The following is a 14821-nucleotide window of genomic DNA, read 5'->3' as shown; positions in this document are numbered from 1 at the left end:
TTTGCTCTTTGATAATGTGATCGTATGTTAGGACATCTAAGCGAATAAACGCCCTAGTTAGGATTAGGCGTTGATTCACCGAGATTTATTTCTCACCTATTAACATTTCGGGTGTCAAGTGATGGAGCACCGTGTCCGATTCAGCGTCCCTACCGACAAGCATTTTTATATTATCCACCATGAGAAAGTGCCCTCGGGGCGGGTGCGGGAGCAACATATTACCGAGATGTAGGTCGAGGAAGGTTTGCCGCACCTAGTGTTGTATCTCTTCCAGGCCTGATTTCTCAATGACCATTGAGTGTTCTATGGCCTGCTACAGAGACATGAGGGACCGCCTAATCCGCGCTCTTATGTCCCCTCTTGGGATCCTATGGATTTGGATACGTCGGATAGGGAGGTTGTGGACCCCGAGTATGACATGGAGGCGGAGCCCTCTTCTGATCAAGGTTCTAGAGCTTAGATATGACAGCCCTCTTTTTGGAGCCCCGTGGAGGCTAGGTCGTGGATGTTAGAATAGTTTTTTGGGAGTAGATAAAAATTTAACTTTATCTGACCGTGTATCTTTTTGAGATCTTAACGAGCCGCCCCGAAAAATGGGGTTGTATATGTCTTTGTAGCTCCATAGGGTTAAAACTCATCTGCTTTGATTTTATGAATGAAATTTTCATTTGTGAATGACGGTTGTGTTATCCCTACTTTTCTATTCTTGCTGATCTTGTTTGTTTGAGAGAGTTGGACGTTCCGCATGCACCTAAGTTTATAGGTCGATAGTGTATCTTGGACGTTATCTTTCGTGACCTATGGTGAGTTTGGTAGGGATGTCGTGGACCCGGGGATCGGGGCATGACATTTTTAATATAGTCCGAACACTATCGATTTATTTCGAGTAGAATCTGTCGCCTTAATTAAGAAAAATTATGCCATTTACCTATTGGACTTTTGCCAATTCAGTCATAAACATTTTCCCTTTTAGGATTGAATTGGCTGTTTAAGACTGAATTAGCCAAAATGCAATGAGTTTAGGACTTTTTGAATAATTTTCTCTCGAGTAACTTGTGAAGGCCTTTTTACTGAAATTAATTGTCAATATTTAACCACGGGATAGCGACTCTCTAACCTTTTATATGAGCTTAAATGGTGTTATACTTTTTGTTTCACTTTATCCTTGTACGAAACTTGGACATGTGCTCTCCCGGTGCATAGTATTTATTAATCAAAATGAAAAGAGTGACAAATTCTTTTGTCCTGATTTTATCTTCTAGTTAAGTCATGCCCAACCTTCGTGGGATTTGTTGTGTTTTGTACCTAGCTTTCCTTGTTTCTCTAAATCGATACGTTGAATAAATGAAGTTTCAATTTCGTCTTGGAAAAAGGACATCTTAAGTGTCAATATTTGTGTACGGTGCTCACTTTGGTGCCAATATTTTTTTTGAATCACTTCAAGTGTCAATTTTTTTAAAAACCATTATTTAAGTGCCAACTCCGGTGACATCGCCGGAATTTCTTATGATTAACACTAAAGTAATCATTTTTCTCTGATTTGAAACTAAAGTGATCGTTTTTTGGATAACTTTAAGTGCCAATTTTTTTAAAAAAAATGATTATTTAAGTGCCAACTCCGGTGAGGTCTCCGGAATTTCTCACCGTTGGTACTAAAGTGAACATTTTTTCTCCGATTTGGTGTTTAAGTGATTCCAAAAAAAAAAAATATTAACATCAAAGTGAACGCCGTATATAAATATTTATACTTGAGGTGTCTTTATGTCATTTCGATCCAAAAAAAAAAAAAAGAAATGTCATGCATCGTGTCCAGACCGCCAATGTCCAGCTGAAGAGCCTAATGGCAACCTGTGAGAAATAGGTCCCAATGTCAATGTTCCATCTTATCGTCTATAAACAAAGCAATTAATTTTTTACCCAAGAAAGAGAAAAAAAAAATACCAAAACAATGTGGACTTTTAGACCAATTTACACACTTTTTTGTGATCGGATAATGATTGATATCTAACATTTAATTTCTTGAGTATTTGTCTTTCTCACGTTTGTTATGGTACGCCAATGTGTACTACAGTGAGGTCTAGGGCAAACGTGAGGACTCATATCAGCTTTTGAGTTGATCATCGAGAAAAATGGGTAGAAGGGAAGTTTCTTGCTTGCATTGTACAAACCTGGCGCGCTTTGAATCATCACATCACATGAAATTGATATTCTACAGAAGTCTTCCCATCTTCCTACTCTGGCTTAATATACAGATTACGAGGAAAAGGTAGTCAGGCGTTAAGGCTTCAACAAAATGCAAGCTCCTTTCTCTACCTGCTTTTACTGTTCTATCATCTTTGTGTCGTTTGTGGGGGGCTTGTCATTTGGAGCTGACTCCTTGAGTTCAGGTCAGTCTATGAAAGATGGAGAGACATTGGTCTCTTCCGGCCAAAGCTTTGAGCTTGGCTTCTTCTCTCCTGGAAGTTCCAAGAGCAGGTACTTGGGGATATGGTACAAGATTACTCCTGAAACAGTAGTTTGGGTGGCTAATGGAGGCAACCCGCTAACCGATTCGAGTGGTGTTCTCACGTTTGGCCATGAGGGGAATCTAGCTCTTCTGAACCAATCGAAGGGTGTTGTTGTAGAAGAATATTTTCTTCTATATCGAATAAATCTTTACAGCATTATAATTGTTCTTATATACAATACAGGTGCTACCCCTAGCATCTCAATAAATTAGGAAAAAACTATAATAAAGAAAAGAAAAAGAAAAAATCCCTAATTTATAGGAAATACAACTCACGCCAACACTCCCCCTCAAGTGGGTGAGAAGATGTCTAAGATACCCATCTTGATGAGTGAGCTTTCAAACGCTCTACTTGACACAGCTTTGGTCAAAACATCGGCCAATTGATCTTCAGATTTGACAAAGGGCAACTGAATTATTTTAGCATCCAAGTTCTCCTTGACAAAGTGTCTATCAACTTCAACATGTTTGGTTCGATCATGCTGAACTGGGTTATGAGAGATAGCTATAGCGGCTTTATTATCACAAAACAACTTCATCCCGGACTACGGTAGATACCCAAGTTCGGACAACAGCTTTTTAAGCCATAATAACTCACACAATCCCTTTGCTACTCCTCTGAATTCTGCTTCGGCACTGGATAAGGCTACAACTTTTTGCTTTTTGCTCCTCCACGTTACCAAGTTACCTCCTACAAATGTGAGATAACCTGACGTGGACCTTCTATCTGTTGCGTTCCCCGCCCAATCCGCATCCGTATATCCTTCCACTACAAGGTGACCATTCTTTGCAAACATTATCCCTCTCCCTGGAGCCGACTTTAAATATCGAAGGATACGATATACTACATTCATATGTTCTTCACTAGGAGCATGCATAAATTGACTCACAACACTTACTGCATAAGCAATGTCCGGGCGAGTGTGAGATAAATAAATTAATCTTCCTACTAACCTTTGATACCCCTCCTTATTAGTCGGCACTTGATCAGCATACTCTCCAAGTTTATGATTACGCACCATAGGAGTATCGGCGGGCTTATAGTTTAACATTCCCACTTCAGCCAACAAATCAAGTACGTATTTTCTACGTGACAAAAAAATTCCTTTCTTAGACCTAGCTACCTCAATACCTAAGAAATACTTCAATCCTCCCAAGTCCTTCATCTCAAATTCTTCCGCCAACTTCTCTTGAAGCCTCGAAATTTCTTCAATATCATCCCCTATGATGATCATATCATCAACATATATTATCGGAGTAGTCACCTTACCTTGGCGTTGCTTCAAAAATAAAGTGTGATATGAATTGCTTTGGGAATAACCGTACTTTCTCATGGCTGAGCTGAACTAACCAAACCAGGCACGAGGTGACTGCTTCAAATCATATAACGATCTCTTTAGTCTACAAACAACATTCGGCTTATCAACACACCCATATCCAGGTGGAACCTCCATGTAAATCTCTTCCTCCAAATCTCCATGAAGAAATGCATTCTTCACATCAAACTAATGCAATGGCCAATCCACATTTGCAGCAAGTGACAACAAAACCCGCACGGTATTCAATTTTGCAACCGGAGAGAAAGTCTCCCGATAATCCACACCATAAGTCTGTGTGTATCCTTTTGCGACCAGTCGAGCCTTGTACCTCTCAATGGTACCATCCGCCTTGTGTTTAATGGTGAACACCCGGTTACACCCCACGGCTTTCTTTCCTCCCGGCAACCCTACAAGCCTCCAAGTTTGATTTTTTTCTAATGCTTCCATCTCCCCCTTCATAGCTTGGACCCATTTTGGATCCTTCAAGGCCTCTCCCACCCCATTCGGAATTCGAACAGCTGATACATTTGACACAAAAGCCTCACAAAATTCCGGCCGTCTTCTTGTTGACACAAAATCGGCAATGGGATATTTAGACCTTCTTTCCTCCACATCCGGTGAGTACCGACTAGGAGGCTTGCCCCGGTTATGCCTGCCAGGGAGTTTATATCTAACAACCAAATCAGGATCATCAGAAACCTCAAGATCATAAAGAGAGCTTACCTCGGGATCATTCTCAAGAGAGTGGTCGGGTACTAAAGAAGGGGCAATTTGTGAAGAAGCTGGTTGATCTTGCTCATTAGGTGTAGATATAAGCTGCTGGTCATCTCCACTTTCAACTAAATAGCGATTACCCTCCCCCTCATCATCTACCATCGCCCCCTCCCCCTCATTGTTTGCCATCGAACCATGGCCTAGGTGCTCATTAAACCGCATCGATGGAACTTTACGTGAGTTGGTTAATGGTCCAGCCCCACCCGGTTGCACCCTGGACTCCACATGTCCTCTTGACTCCACACCTTCCATGCCAATGTCCCACCAATTTTTCCTTTCACTATAATTTTCCCCCTGAAAGGAACAATGAGGTGGAGAAAAATAGGACTCGGACTCCGGAAAAGTCACATCCATGGTAACATGTGTCTTCTTGGTCGTTGGATCATAACAGCAATACCCCTTTTGGTGAGCTCCGTAACCAATAAATACACACCATACCGCACACGGGTCAAGTTTGGTGCATTGGTTCTTGTGAAGATGCACAAAAGCCACACACCCAAACACTTTGGGAGGTATTGTCAAGACTGAAGGGAGAGGCACAAACTGGGATAGAGCTTGTAATGGAGTTTGAAATTGCAACACACGAGAGGGCATACGATTCATCAAGTGAACGGCTATGACCACCGCTGCATTCCAGAACCTTTTTGGAACATTACCGCCAACCGGAAGAGCTCTCGCCGTCTCTAGAATGTGGCGATTCTTTCGTTCAGCCACACCATTCTGCTGAGGAGTTTGAGTGCAAGAGGTCTCATGAATGAGACCATGTTCCTTAAAATAAGAGGTAAGGTGTTGATTGATATATTCTCCACCATTATCCGTGCGAAAAATCTGAATATGAGCTCCAAATTGAGTGGCAACCATTTTATGAAACATGTGGAATATGTTAGGAGCCTCATCTTTATGCTTCATCAGATACAACCATGCCATACGTGTGCAATCATCAACAAAGGTTATAAACCATCTCATTCCGGATATTGTAGTAATTGGAAATGCACCCCACACATTAGAATGAACCAAACAAAAAGACTTGCTACTTTTATTAGAGCTCAAAGGAAAAGAAACACGGTGACTCTTTGCCATAATGCATGTTTCACATTGAAAAGCAGAATTCGATAAATCACGAAACAACTCAGGAAACAAATACTTCAAATATCTAAATGATGGATGCCCTAACCGACGGTGCCACAACCAAACATCATTCTCCTTACTAACGAGACCAACCGAAGTGTGATAGGCACAGCTAGAGTTGAGATCATCCACAATGTATAGCCCCTCCTTCTTAGTACCACGCCCCATAATCTCCTTCGTGAGAATGTCCCGAAACAAACAGAAATCCAGGTACATAAGAATACGGCAATTCAACTCATCGATAATTTGTCCAACAGACAATAAATGGTTGGACAAAGAGGGCACAAGTAATGTATGAGATAGAGAAAGAGATGGCGTGAGAGCCACACTCCCGGCCCGGTGACGAGGATGGTGATGTCCATTAGCATTATACACATTGTCTCGTTGCGGTGAGGTATGGTTGACTAGATCATTGGGGTCGGGTGTCATGTGATCGGTGGCGCTCGAGTCGATAATCCAACCATTGTTTCCACCATGACGAGTAGTGAAAAAAACAGAACCACAATTACCTTCAAGAGGAAGGGTGGAAGAATTAGTTGAAGGTACCATCGGAACTAAGAAAAGAGGCGAATTCCCGATCACTAAGGATGCTTGGCCTACACTCTTGCCCGGTTCCACTTCAGATTTCTTCTTCTTCGCTTGAAAATCATCCCACCAATCCGCGAATCCATGTAGCTTAAAACAAGTGTCCCCGGTGTGTTTGGGATTGCCACAATGAGAACAGCCACCAAGCACCTAAGACTTGGCCTTAACAACGGATCGAGAGCACCCACCTCTACCCACCGAACCGCCTGCCATCAACTGCAGAGACGGGTCTCCACGATCGCCCCGTGAGACCATTGTTGTACCCGTAGGCAAACCATTGGCATTGGTCAGCATCACGGTTTGGCACACATCTTCCCTACGGACGCGTGCATAGGCTTGCTCAACGGTGGGGAAAGGTTGCATCTGCAAGACATCTGCACGAACCTTGTCGAGACGATCATCAAGTCCATCCAGAAAAAGGTAAACCCTGTCCTCTTGAACAACATTATTATAGCGCTCAATATCTACGAGACACACCATAGGATTAGGCCTACGGAAATCAATTTCACGCCAAAGTCCTTGAAGATCGTTGTAGTATTATTCGGTTGGTCCTCCAGCTTGCTTGAGTTGTGATACCCGGTGCTTTAAATCATACACCTGGGAAGTATCGGTGCCATCAAAAAAGGTGGTAGCTACGGAATCCCACACGGCTTTAGCGGTGGGGAATCTGATAAAATTGCCAATCAACGCCGGATCCATGGAGTTGATGAGCCATCCTTTCACGATCGAGTCCTTGATTTTCCACTTCCGAAAAACAAGATCCGTAGGTAAAGGTGGGGGAAGGTCTCCATTGATATACCCCAACTTGTCTTTGCCTGTGATGTACATCTTGACAACTTGAGACCATAAGCCATAGTTGGTTCCATCCAATTTAATCGCAATCCGAGATGAAGCCGAATCATTATGCGGTGTTAGTGCTGGAGGAGGAGTTTGGTTCTGAATCAGAATCTGAGTCAATCTTGTGGTCACATTCTCCAAAAATGCTTCCGTGGTCGAATTCCCCCCCTAATTTTGGTGGGGAATCACTTCTCTTCTAGGGTTTTCATTTGCCATGGATCCGATGTCAAGTGCGATCGGGTGAAACAAAGTTGGCCGACGCAAGACAACGGCTATTTATTCGGGAATTAACGTATAGTACTCACAAGGAGCAAACCCTAGGCTCTGATACCATGTAGAAAAATATTTTCCTCTATATCGAATGAATCTTTACAGCATTACAATCGTTCTTATATACAATACAGGTGCTACCCCTAGCATCTCAATAAATTAGGAAAAAACAATAATAAAGAAAAGAAAAAGAAAAAATCCCTAATTTATAGGAAATACAGCTCACGCCAACAATTGTTTGGTCTTCAAATTCGTCCGGGGTCCTAACCAATCATGTTGCACGGTTCTCGGAGTCTGGAAACCTTGTTCTTTGGGATAACTTCGGTTCGAATCCCCATGATGCCTATTCATGGCAGAGCTTTGATTACTCGTGCGACACGCTTTTATCCAGTATGAAAATGGGGTTGAACTTGAGATCCGGTTTCAAATGGTATCTGACCACGTGGAAAAGCGTGGATGACCCTTCCCCTAGCGACTACACCAGTGGATTAGACGATCAAGGGCTGCCACAGATTGTTATACTCGGGAATGGTTCGACAAGGACATATCGAAGTGGCGTGTGGAATGGAGTCGAGTTCGGCGATCTCTCGGTGGCTGCGAATTCCTTCTCGAGGCAAATGTTGGTCGACAACCGGACGGATGTCTATTTCGCTTATCAAGCTATGGATGATGGAATTATCACCAGAGAGTCCGAATGAGTCCGGGTCTTTTCAACGACTTGTGAGGAAGAAAGAAAGTGCTACTTGGATTGTCATGTACGTGCGTGCGACAACTTCGCATTATGCAGAGCTAATGGCCTCTGCAGAAGTTCGAGCTCCTCGAAATGCACGTGCTTGCGGGGTTTCATACCCAAGTCACCGGAAGAATGGCAAATGCTTTATTTTTCTGGTGGCTGCATGAGGAATGTGCCCGCAAATTGTTCGAAAGGAGAAGGGTTTTTCAAACTTTCAAGGGTGAAGCTGCCTTGTAACACCCTAAAGATTGGACGACCAAACAGTAAAAATCTAGTCTATGGAACGACTAGAAAATTTTAATTTGATTCCCAAGATAAGATATTAAGAAATTAGAAATCGGAAATTGGAAATTTCCGGGATCGTTACTTGAATTGGAATAAATTCTGATTAAATGAGTAATTGCGTCCTAGAATTAGAAAATTTCATATTAATCCTCGTTCGGGCTAAATTGACTCGAGTTTGGATCAAATAACCCTCCGTCGGGTTTCCGGACGGGCGAATTACCTAGGGTGTGAAATTACCAAAATACCCCTAGGGTTTTATGAACTAGTGGACAAGACTATAAATTAGTGGGCCCCACCTTATCATCTCAGCCCTTTGGTCAAAAATCTCCAGAATATTCTCTCTCTCTCTACTTCACACGTTGGCCCCCTCCCTTAACCGACTTCACCATCATCCTTTCTTCTCCTTCTTTCTTCATTTTCTGGTAACAACCTCTACTGCCCGAAGCTACCACCACATACTACAACTACCACAGAATACCACCGACACCACCGGGCCACCATTGCGCCGCCGGAGTCGCCGGAAAACCGGCTGGAAAAAGCCCCAGCAGCCTACTCTGTTTTCTGCCAGGCTGCTGCTGCTTCTCTGTCCTGTTCGGCCTTCCTCAGCCCAGCTCCGCCTTTCCCCGACCTCCACAGACTTCCTCCGATGCTGTCCAGCCACCACCAGGTCGAGTCGCAGCCGTGCCTCACCGGAACAGCCACGAACAACCGGTTCTGTCACTGCCTGCTCTGTTTTTCGCTGTTCTGCCCTGCACCGCTTGGAGCTGCTGCCTCCGCTGTTCCGCCGCCTTCTCCAGCAACCTCCGACCACCATACACGTCCCAACACTCCCTCAAACCTCGGCCACCAGCCCCACGAAGTCCCGACGCCGTTGGAACTCCGGAACAGCCCGACCAGCTTGCCCTGTTTTTGTTTCTTTGCCCTGTCTCGCCTACTGCAGCACCTGTTGGCTGCTGCCGGCGCTAGCTCCGGCCACCGGGAGCCTCTACCGACCACCATCACCCTCCCTCAACCTCCTCGGACATCCACCGTCGATCCCGGAGCCAACCACCACCCACCAACCCACGAAATAGCCCCGGATCCCCTCAGTTTCCCCTGTTTTTGGTCTGGGCTGCTGCATTTAGACCTGGATAGTGGGCCTACGAGCTGGGCCGTGGCCCAAACCGACTTGGGCCGTGATCTAGGGTGTTGGGCCTTGTGATTGGGCCTTTTCTTGGGCCCGTGGGCCAAGTGAATCAAGAGTTTGGACTCATTATCCGAGGTTTTGGGCCGGCAATCCAATCGAATTCGAGGTTCGCACCGAAGTTTTTCAAGGACCGCCACCACATTCGCCTCGCCCAATTGACGGTGAGTTAACCTCTAATCTTTGGTTAGGACGCTAATTGCGTTCAAATTAAGTTTAATTAGATTTTTAGGGTGTTTAGGTAGATTAATTAGGGCCGGTTTAGGGTAAAGCCTTGGTTTAGGTTAATTGGCCCAAATTAGTTAAGTTAGTTCGATTGTGGCTAATTAGAATTAAATTGGGTGACTGAATGATTGTCAATGATTGATCGCGAGCGAGCGATAGGCTAGAGACGAGCGTATGATCGAATAACGAGGTGGGATGGATTATTGCTAAATTAGATTGAACCTTGTTAAGTTGACGTATGAGTTGGAATTAAATGTATCCAATTGGACCGAATACGTGTTATTGGTTTGATTGATTGTGTTTGATCGATCGTCTATATCGATAATTTAATTAAATGCTTTGACCGATTGCTGATTAATTTGTCGATTGTTGAAGGTTGAGCATTCTGTTTATATATGTAAATTTTGGTGGATAGTGTGGGTACCCGTATGACTATACGTGGGTTCAAGTCGCATGTTTGGCATGAAACGGCCCGTGGTCGAGTCTATGAGCCTGCTCATACGAATAAATGGCTAAATGTGAAAAATGAGAGTGAATGGTATTTGACATGCTTGTGTGGCCACCCGATGGTTGGTCCGCCAATCATTGTCTTCTGATTGGTTGGATATCCTCGACAATCACTATTCTTTGATTGAATCGGATGCACGACAGTCATTGTACTCGGACCGATCGGATGCCGGTCGCAACTAGTGAAGCACCGAAGCCCTTATAGGGATTCCCGATAGATCCACGCCGTGACGATCGGAATTACACGGACTATCAGATGCCGTCGCCGGAAGTAAGGGACGATGCACGATCTTGCCGAAAAGAGCACCACTTGACTAGTGTGCTGGCACCAACTAACTAGTGTGCCTGGTCGAATGGCCTTAACCATCAATAATTGGACGATGAGTGGTGTTTTGTGTGTGGATTGATTTAATATACTGTCGGTGGAGTGACTGCTATGATTGTCACGTCATGGATTGTTTAGATTGTTTAACGCGACCGTCGTGTCACTTTTGCATTATTTATTGCAACTTTCATATCGTGTCTGTTTTGTTTTATACGTGTGGCATCCTGGCGGGTAAGTTGCATGTGGTTGAAACATCTGCTCTGTACTATGTGATCCGTTGGTAGTACGTTCGAAACGAGTCAACGTCGTAGCCGAGCTTAGGCGTCGACTCACCGAGAATTATCTTACCCCGTCGTGGTTAACATTTTTTTTTTAGGTCCGAAGTGATGGAATTTAGGATCTTTTTGGAGTTGATGCCGAGGGCTGTAGTCATATAGCCTCTTTATGGGATAGTTGAGAAATGAACCCTTCCCTTCCTGACCCTATTACCCTTTTTGTTGGTTTTAGGAAGCCGCCCTGAGTTATGGGATTGTATAGGACGGTAGCTACGAAGGGTTAGTTATCAACCACTTTTGATATTGTATCGATGACTGTATTTCGTTATTTGACTATTATGAATGTTCATACTTTGCTACCCTGGTTATACTTATAGATTGGGAGAGTATACGTTTTCGCATGCATAATAAATTTCAAGGGTCGGTAGCGTGCACGGGACGCTATCCTTTATGACCCGAGGGACGAGATGGCAGGGACGCCGCGTGCTCGAGGATCGGGACGTGACATATATGATCTGGTTGACTACTCATTGAACAAGAGCATGAGCCTCAAGGAATGCAAGGTTGAGTGCTTAAAGAATTGTTCTTGTACTGCTTTTGCTAATTCAGATGTTAGAGGAGGAGGGAATGGGTGCCTCATGTGGTTCGCAGAACTAATTGATGTTAGTGACTTCGAAGATGCTTCTTATGAGGAGGATCTCTATATACGTCTATCCGCATCAGAATTAGGTACAAGGGCTATTGCTTGACGCATCCCTTTCTTCCTAATGTCATGCGAGGCACAACTACGTATTTACTCATTTTATTAGAGCTTCTCTAGTACAAATTTTAACAGGCCAAGATAGAAAATTGGGTTAACTCATCTAATGCTACAGAATATTAGTTGAAGATATTTGAAGTCATTATCGTTTGCTATTCCAGATTCCTTTCGTGATCCGACCAAGAAGAGAAAGCTGGTCGCCGCTGCTGTAGCTTCAGCCATTTCTGGATTGCTGTTGCTGGGCATTACCCCTGGGATTACAATCTGGAAGAGAGGAATGAAAATAGGACGTAAAAAAGTTTGTAGCGGCATAATGAGCCAGTTTATTTCTCTCAACTATATAAGGTCTACTGACGGCAATGATTGTGTTACTAGGCTTGAGGAATGACATTGACTTACCACTTTTCGATCTTGATACCATTACTGTTGCCTATATGTGTAGCCGGAACACGAAGACGACAAGTGAGTTACCACCCACAAAAGTAGGCTACCGACATAAAAGAAATTTATCATCTATTATATTTTCGTGATATTAATCTTTCATTTGCTAAGATTAATTTTTTTTAACGGTTGAGATTGACGTGAGGCACAGAAAAAGCTTACTTCTTCCGTGGAGGCTGGAGCAATACCTGAACTGGACGGGACTGGAGCCTCCAAATTACACAAGAAATACAAAAGAAAAAGGTCAGATGGTACTTAATAAGTTAGCCGTCTTACTTCCTGAGTTCCAAAGTTCATACTTTGCACGGCATTGGGAGAACTGAAACGTGATTCTCTTAATACAGTGGCTACATGTCCCTAGAGTATGTCATTGATGGAAAATTCTCGGTGAAATCCGATGTATTTAGCTTTGGCGTGCTTTTGTTAGAGATAGTGAGTGGGAAAAGGAACAGAGGATTCTGCCATCCAAGTCACCACCACAACCTTCTTCGACATGAAAGTTGAAGCTTACGATGAGTAATGCTATTGTCGTAGCACTTTGATTGTCTCAATGTCCAAGTCATTTCATATAAGTTGAGTTGTCTACTGTGATTGGAGAGTGAGCTCTTCTGTTTGTGTTCTCAGGCATGGTTGCTGTGGAATGAAGGCAAGGCCTTGGAACTTATGGATGATTCTTTACCCGACTCCTACATTGAATTTCAAGGAGAGAGATCTATACATGTGGGTTTGTTGTGTGTCCAGAAATTTCCTGGAGACAGGCCAACAATGTCTTCTGTTGTTTTCATGCTGACTAATCAGGAAGCAATCTTGCCACAGCCTAAACAGCCTGGTTTCTTTATGGAAAGAAGTCCGACCAACTCAGGTAGGACTTCACCGAGAGAACTCTATACATGTAATCTCGTGATGGTAACAATGCCAGAAGGTCGATAGACACACTATTGATTCGGCATTTTTGTTCATCTCCTGGAATTCCTTTTTAAGTAGCTTATCAAGTAAACCTCCAATTTAAATCCAAAACAACCAGGATGATGCTTGACGATGCTCAATGATCACAGGAATGTCTTTGCATAATGACGTTTGTATCTATGTGTCAGATGGAGTCTCAAATATGAGTACCGAGTGAGTCAACGATGTATGCAAGGAAATAAAATCTAGAACCCATTTGATCAAAAGTGGAATCGGTTAATTGTCTCTAATGAGTAGAGCTTAAGCAAAAAGTTTCAGTTATAGGCTTGACGCAGATGTCGAACATTAGACTCGTTGAAGCCTTAACCAGCTGGAGAAATCATAATTTATGTGTTTGACAATTGAAATGATCTGAAAACAGGCACCACATCCTCTCCGATTAGCTCTTCCCAAGTCTGTATTAATCGCAGTTTTTACCCTTCTCTGTAATCTTCAGTCTTGGAAGTATATCGATGAACCAAAATCATCGGCTTAAGTACACCTCAAGTGGGATAAGTTGTGTACGGCGCTCACTTTAGTGCCAAAACTTTCAAATCGATCACTTTAGTGCTAAGTTTTTGTAACTTCGATCACTTTAGTACCAAAACTTTCAAAACGATCACTTAAGTGCCAACTTTTTTTAAAAATGATCATTTAAGTGCAATTGTTTTTAAAAAATGATCACTTTAGTGTCAAATTCACCGAGCCACGTCATCTTAAATATTAATAAAAAATACCACGTGTCGAATTTTCGGCAAACCACGTTAGCTCTGACACTAAAGCGATCGTTTTTAAAAGAAGTTGGCACTTAAGTGATCGAAGTTACAAAAACTTAGCACTAAAGTGATCGATTTGAAAGTTTTGGCACTAAAGTGAGCGCCGTATACAACTTATGGCACTTGAAGTGTACTCAAGCCCAAAATCATCTATCGAATTTCAATTTCGAATGAATGTGTTGCCAAGAACTCTCAGGAGTTTCTACTGTTTCTGCAGTCCCTAATGAGAAGCTAATCGACTAGTTGTACGCGCGATTTAGTTACAAAATTAAAACTTGAGAGATTTATAAGCGCATCTCTTGTGGGTTTTGCGAATTTTTCAGCCCATGGTAATGTCATACAGTTCTTATTGAAATCAACAAGACATTGCACATACAATCCCGAGTGGAAACTCATTACACACTGTCCCGATTAAGATGGGTTCATAGACTTCAATTGAGGATATTTTGGACACGGAAATGGTTGACCATCTCCCCTCAGCTGCTAAACAAGAAATAGTCATCAACACGTTCCTTCAGCATTCATGGCATTTTCGTCTGGCAGCTGCAAGAACATTCGTCGGTCTCCTCCATGAGCATGGCTGAGTTTCTTCACATGCAGAAAATTCATTGGCGTGGAATGAACGGACCAGGTGGATCTAGAAACTCATGTTATGGACACGGTGCGCTTGTGCTAAATGTCCATTTAGGTAGTTGATTCAAAGGAGCAAAGTGGGATTTGACTTCAGACGGGCCATATCGCCCTCATAACTTGACATTTATTTTGTCTATTCTTCACCATTTGTGACAAACTTTCTCCCTCGAGCGTTGCTATCAGCTATGCACAAATCGACACGGAGTAATGACTTATGTTGGGTTTCCTAATTGGTAAAAAGAGCAAAGAAAAAAACCATGTCATCACTTTTTGTCCTTTCTAGCCAGTAGATGATATTTTTTGGGGGGTTTTTT

The 14821-nt window shown here is 43.1% G+C and overlaps 1 protein-coding gene across 1 annotated transcript; it reads left to right on the top strand.

The window, feature by feature from the left end:
• The first annotated feature begins 12423 nt into the window (after nucleotides 1-12423).
• Nucleotides 12424-13145, top strand: LOC125313815 (G-type lectin S-receptor-like serine/threonine-protein kinase At4g03230). Its single transcript, XM_048274385.1, has 2 exons — nucleotides 12424-12648; nucleotides 12778-13145. Exons 1-2 carry the CDS (start codon nucleotides 12505-12507, stop codon nucleotides 13081-13083), a joined length of 450 nt encoding a protein of 149 aa, XP_048130342.1. The 5' UTR covers nucleotides 12424-12504; the 3' UTR covers nucleotides 13084-13145.
• The last annotated feature ends 1676 nt before the right edge of the window (nucleotides 13146-14821 follow it).

Source organism: Rhodamnia argentea, chromosome 2, assembly GCF_020921035.1.
Source record: "Rhodamnia argentea isolate NSW1041297 chromosome 2, ASM2092103v1, whole genome shotgun sequence".
In the NCBI taxonomy this organism is placed as follows: Eukaryota; Viridiplantae; Streptophyta; class Magnoliopsida; order Myrtales; family Myrtaceae; genus Rhodamnia; species Rhodamnia argentea.
The sequence above is the reverse complement of the archived record's forward strand: the minus strand, read 5'-3'. Positions and strand labels throughout refer to the sequence as shown.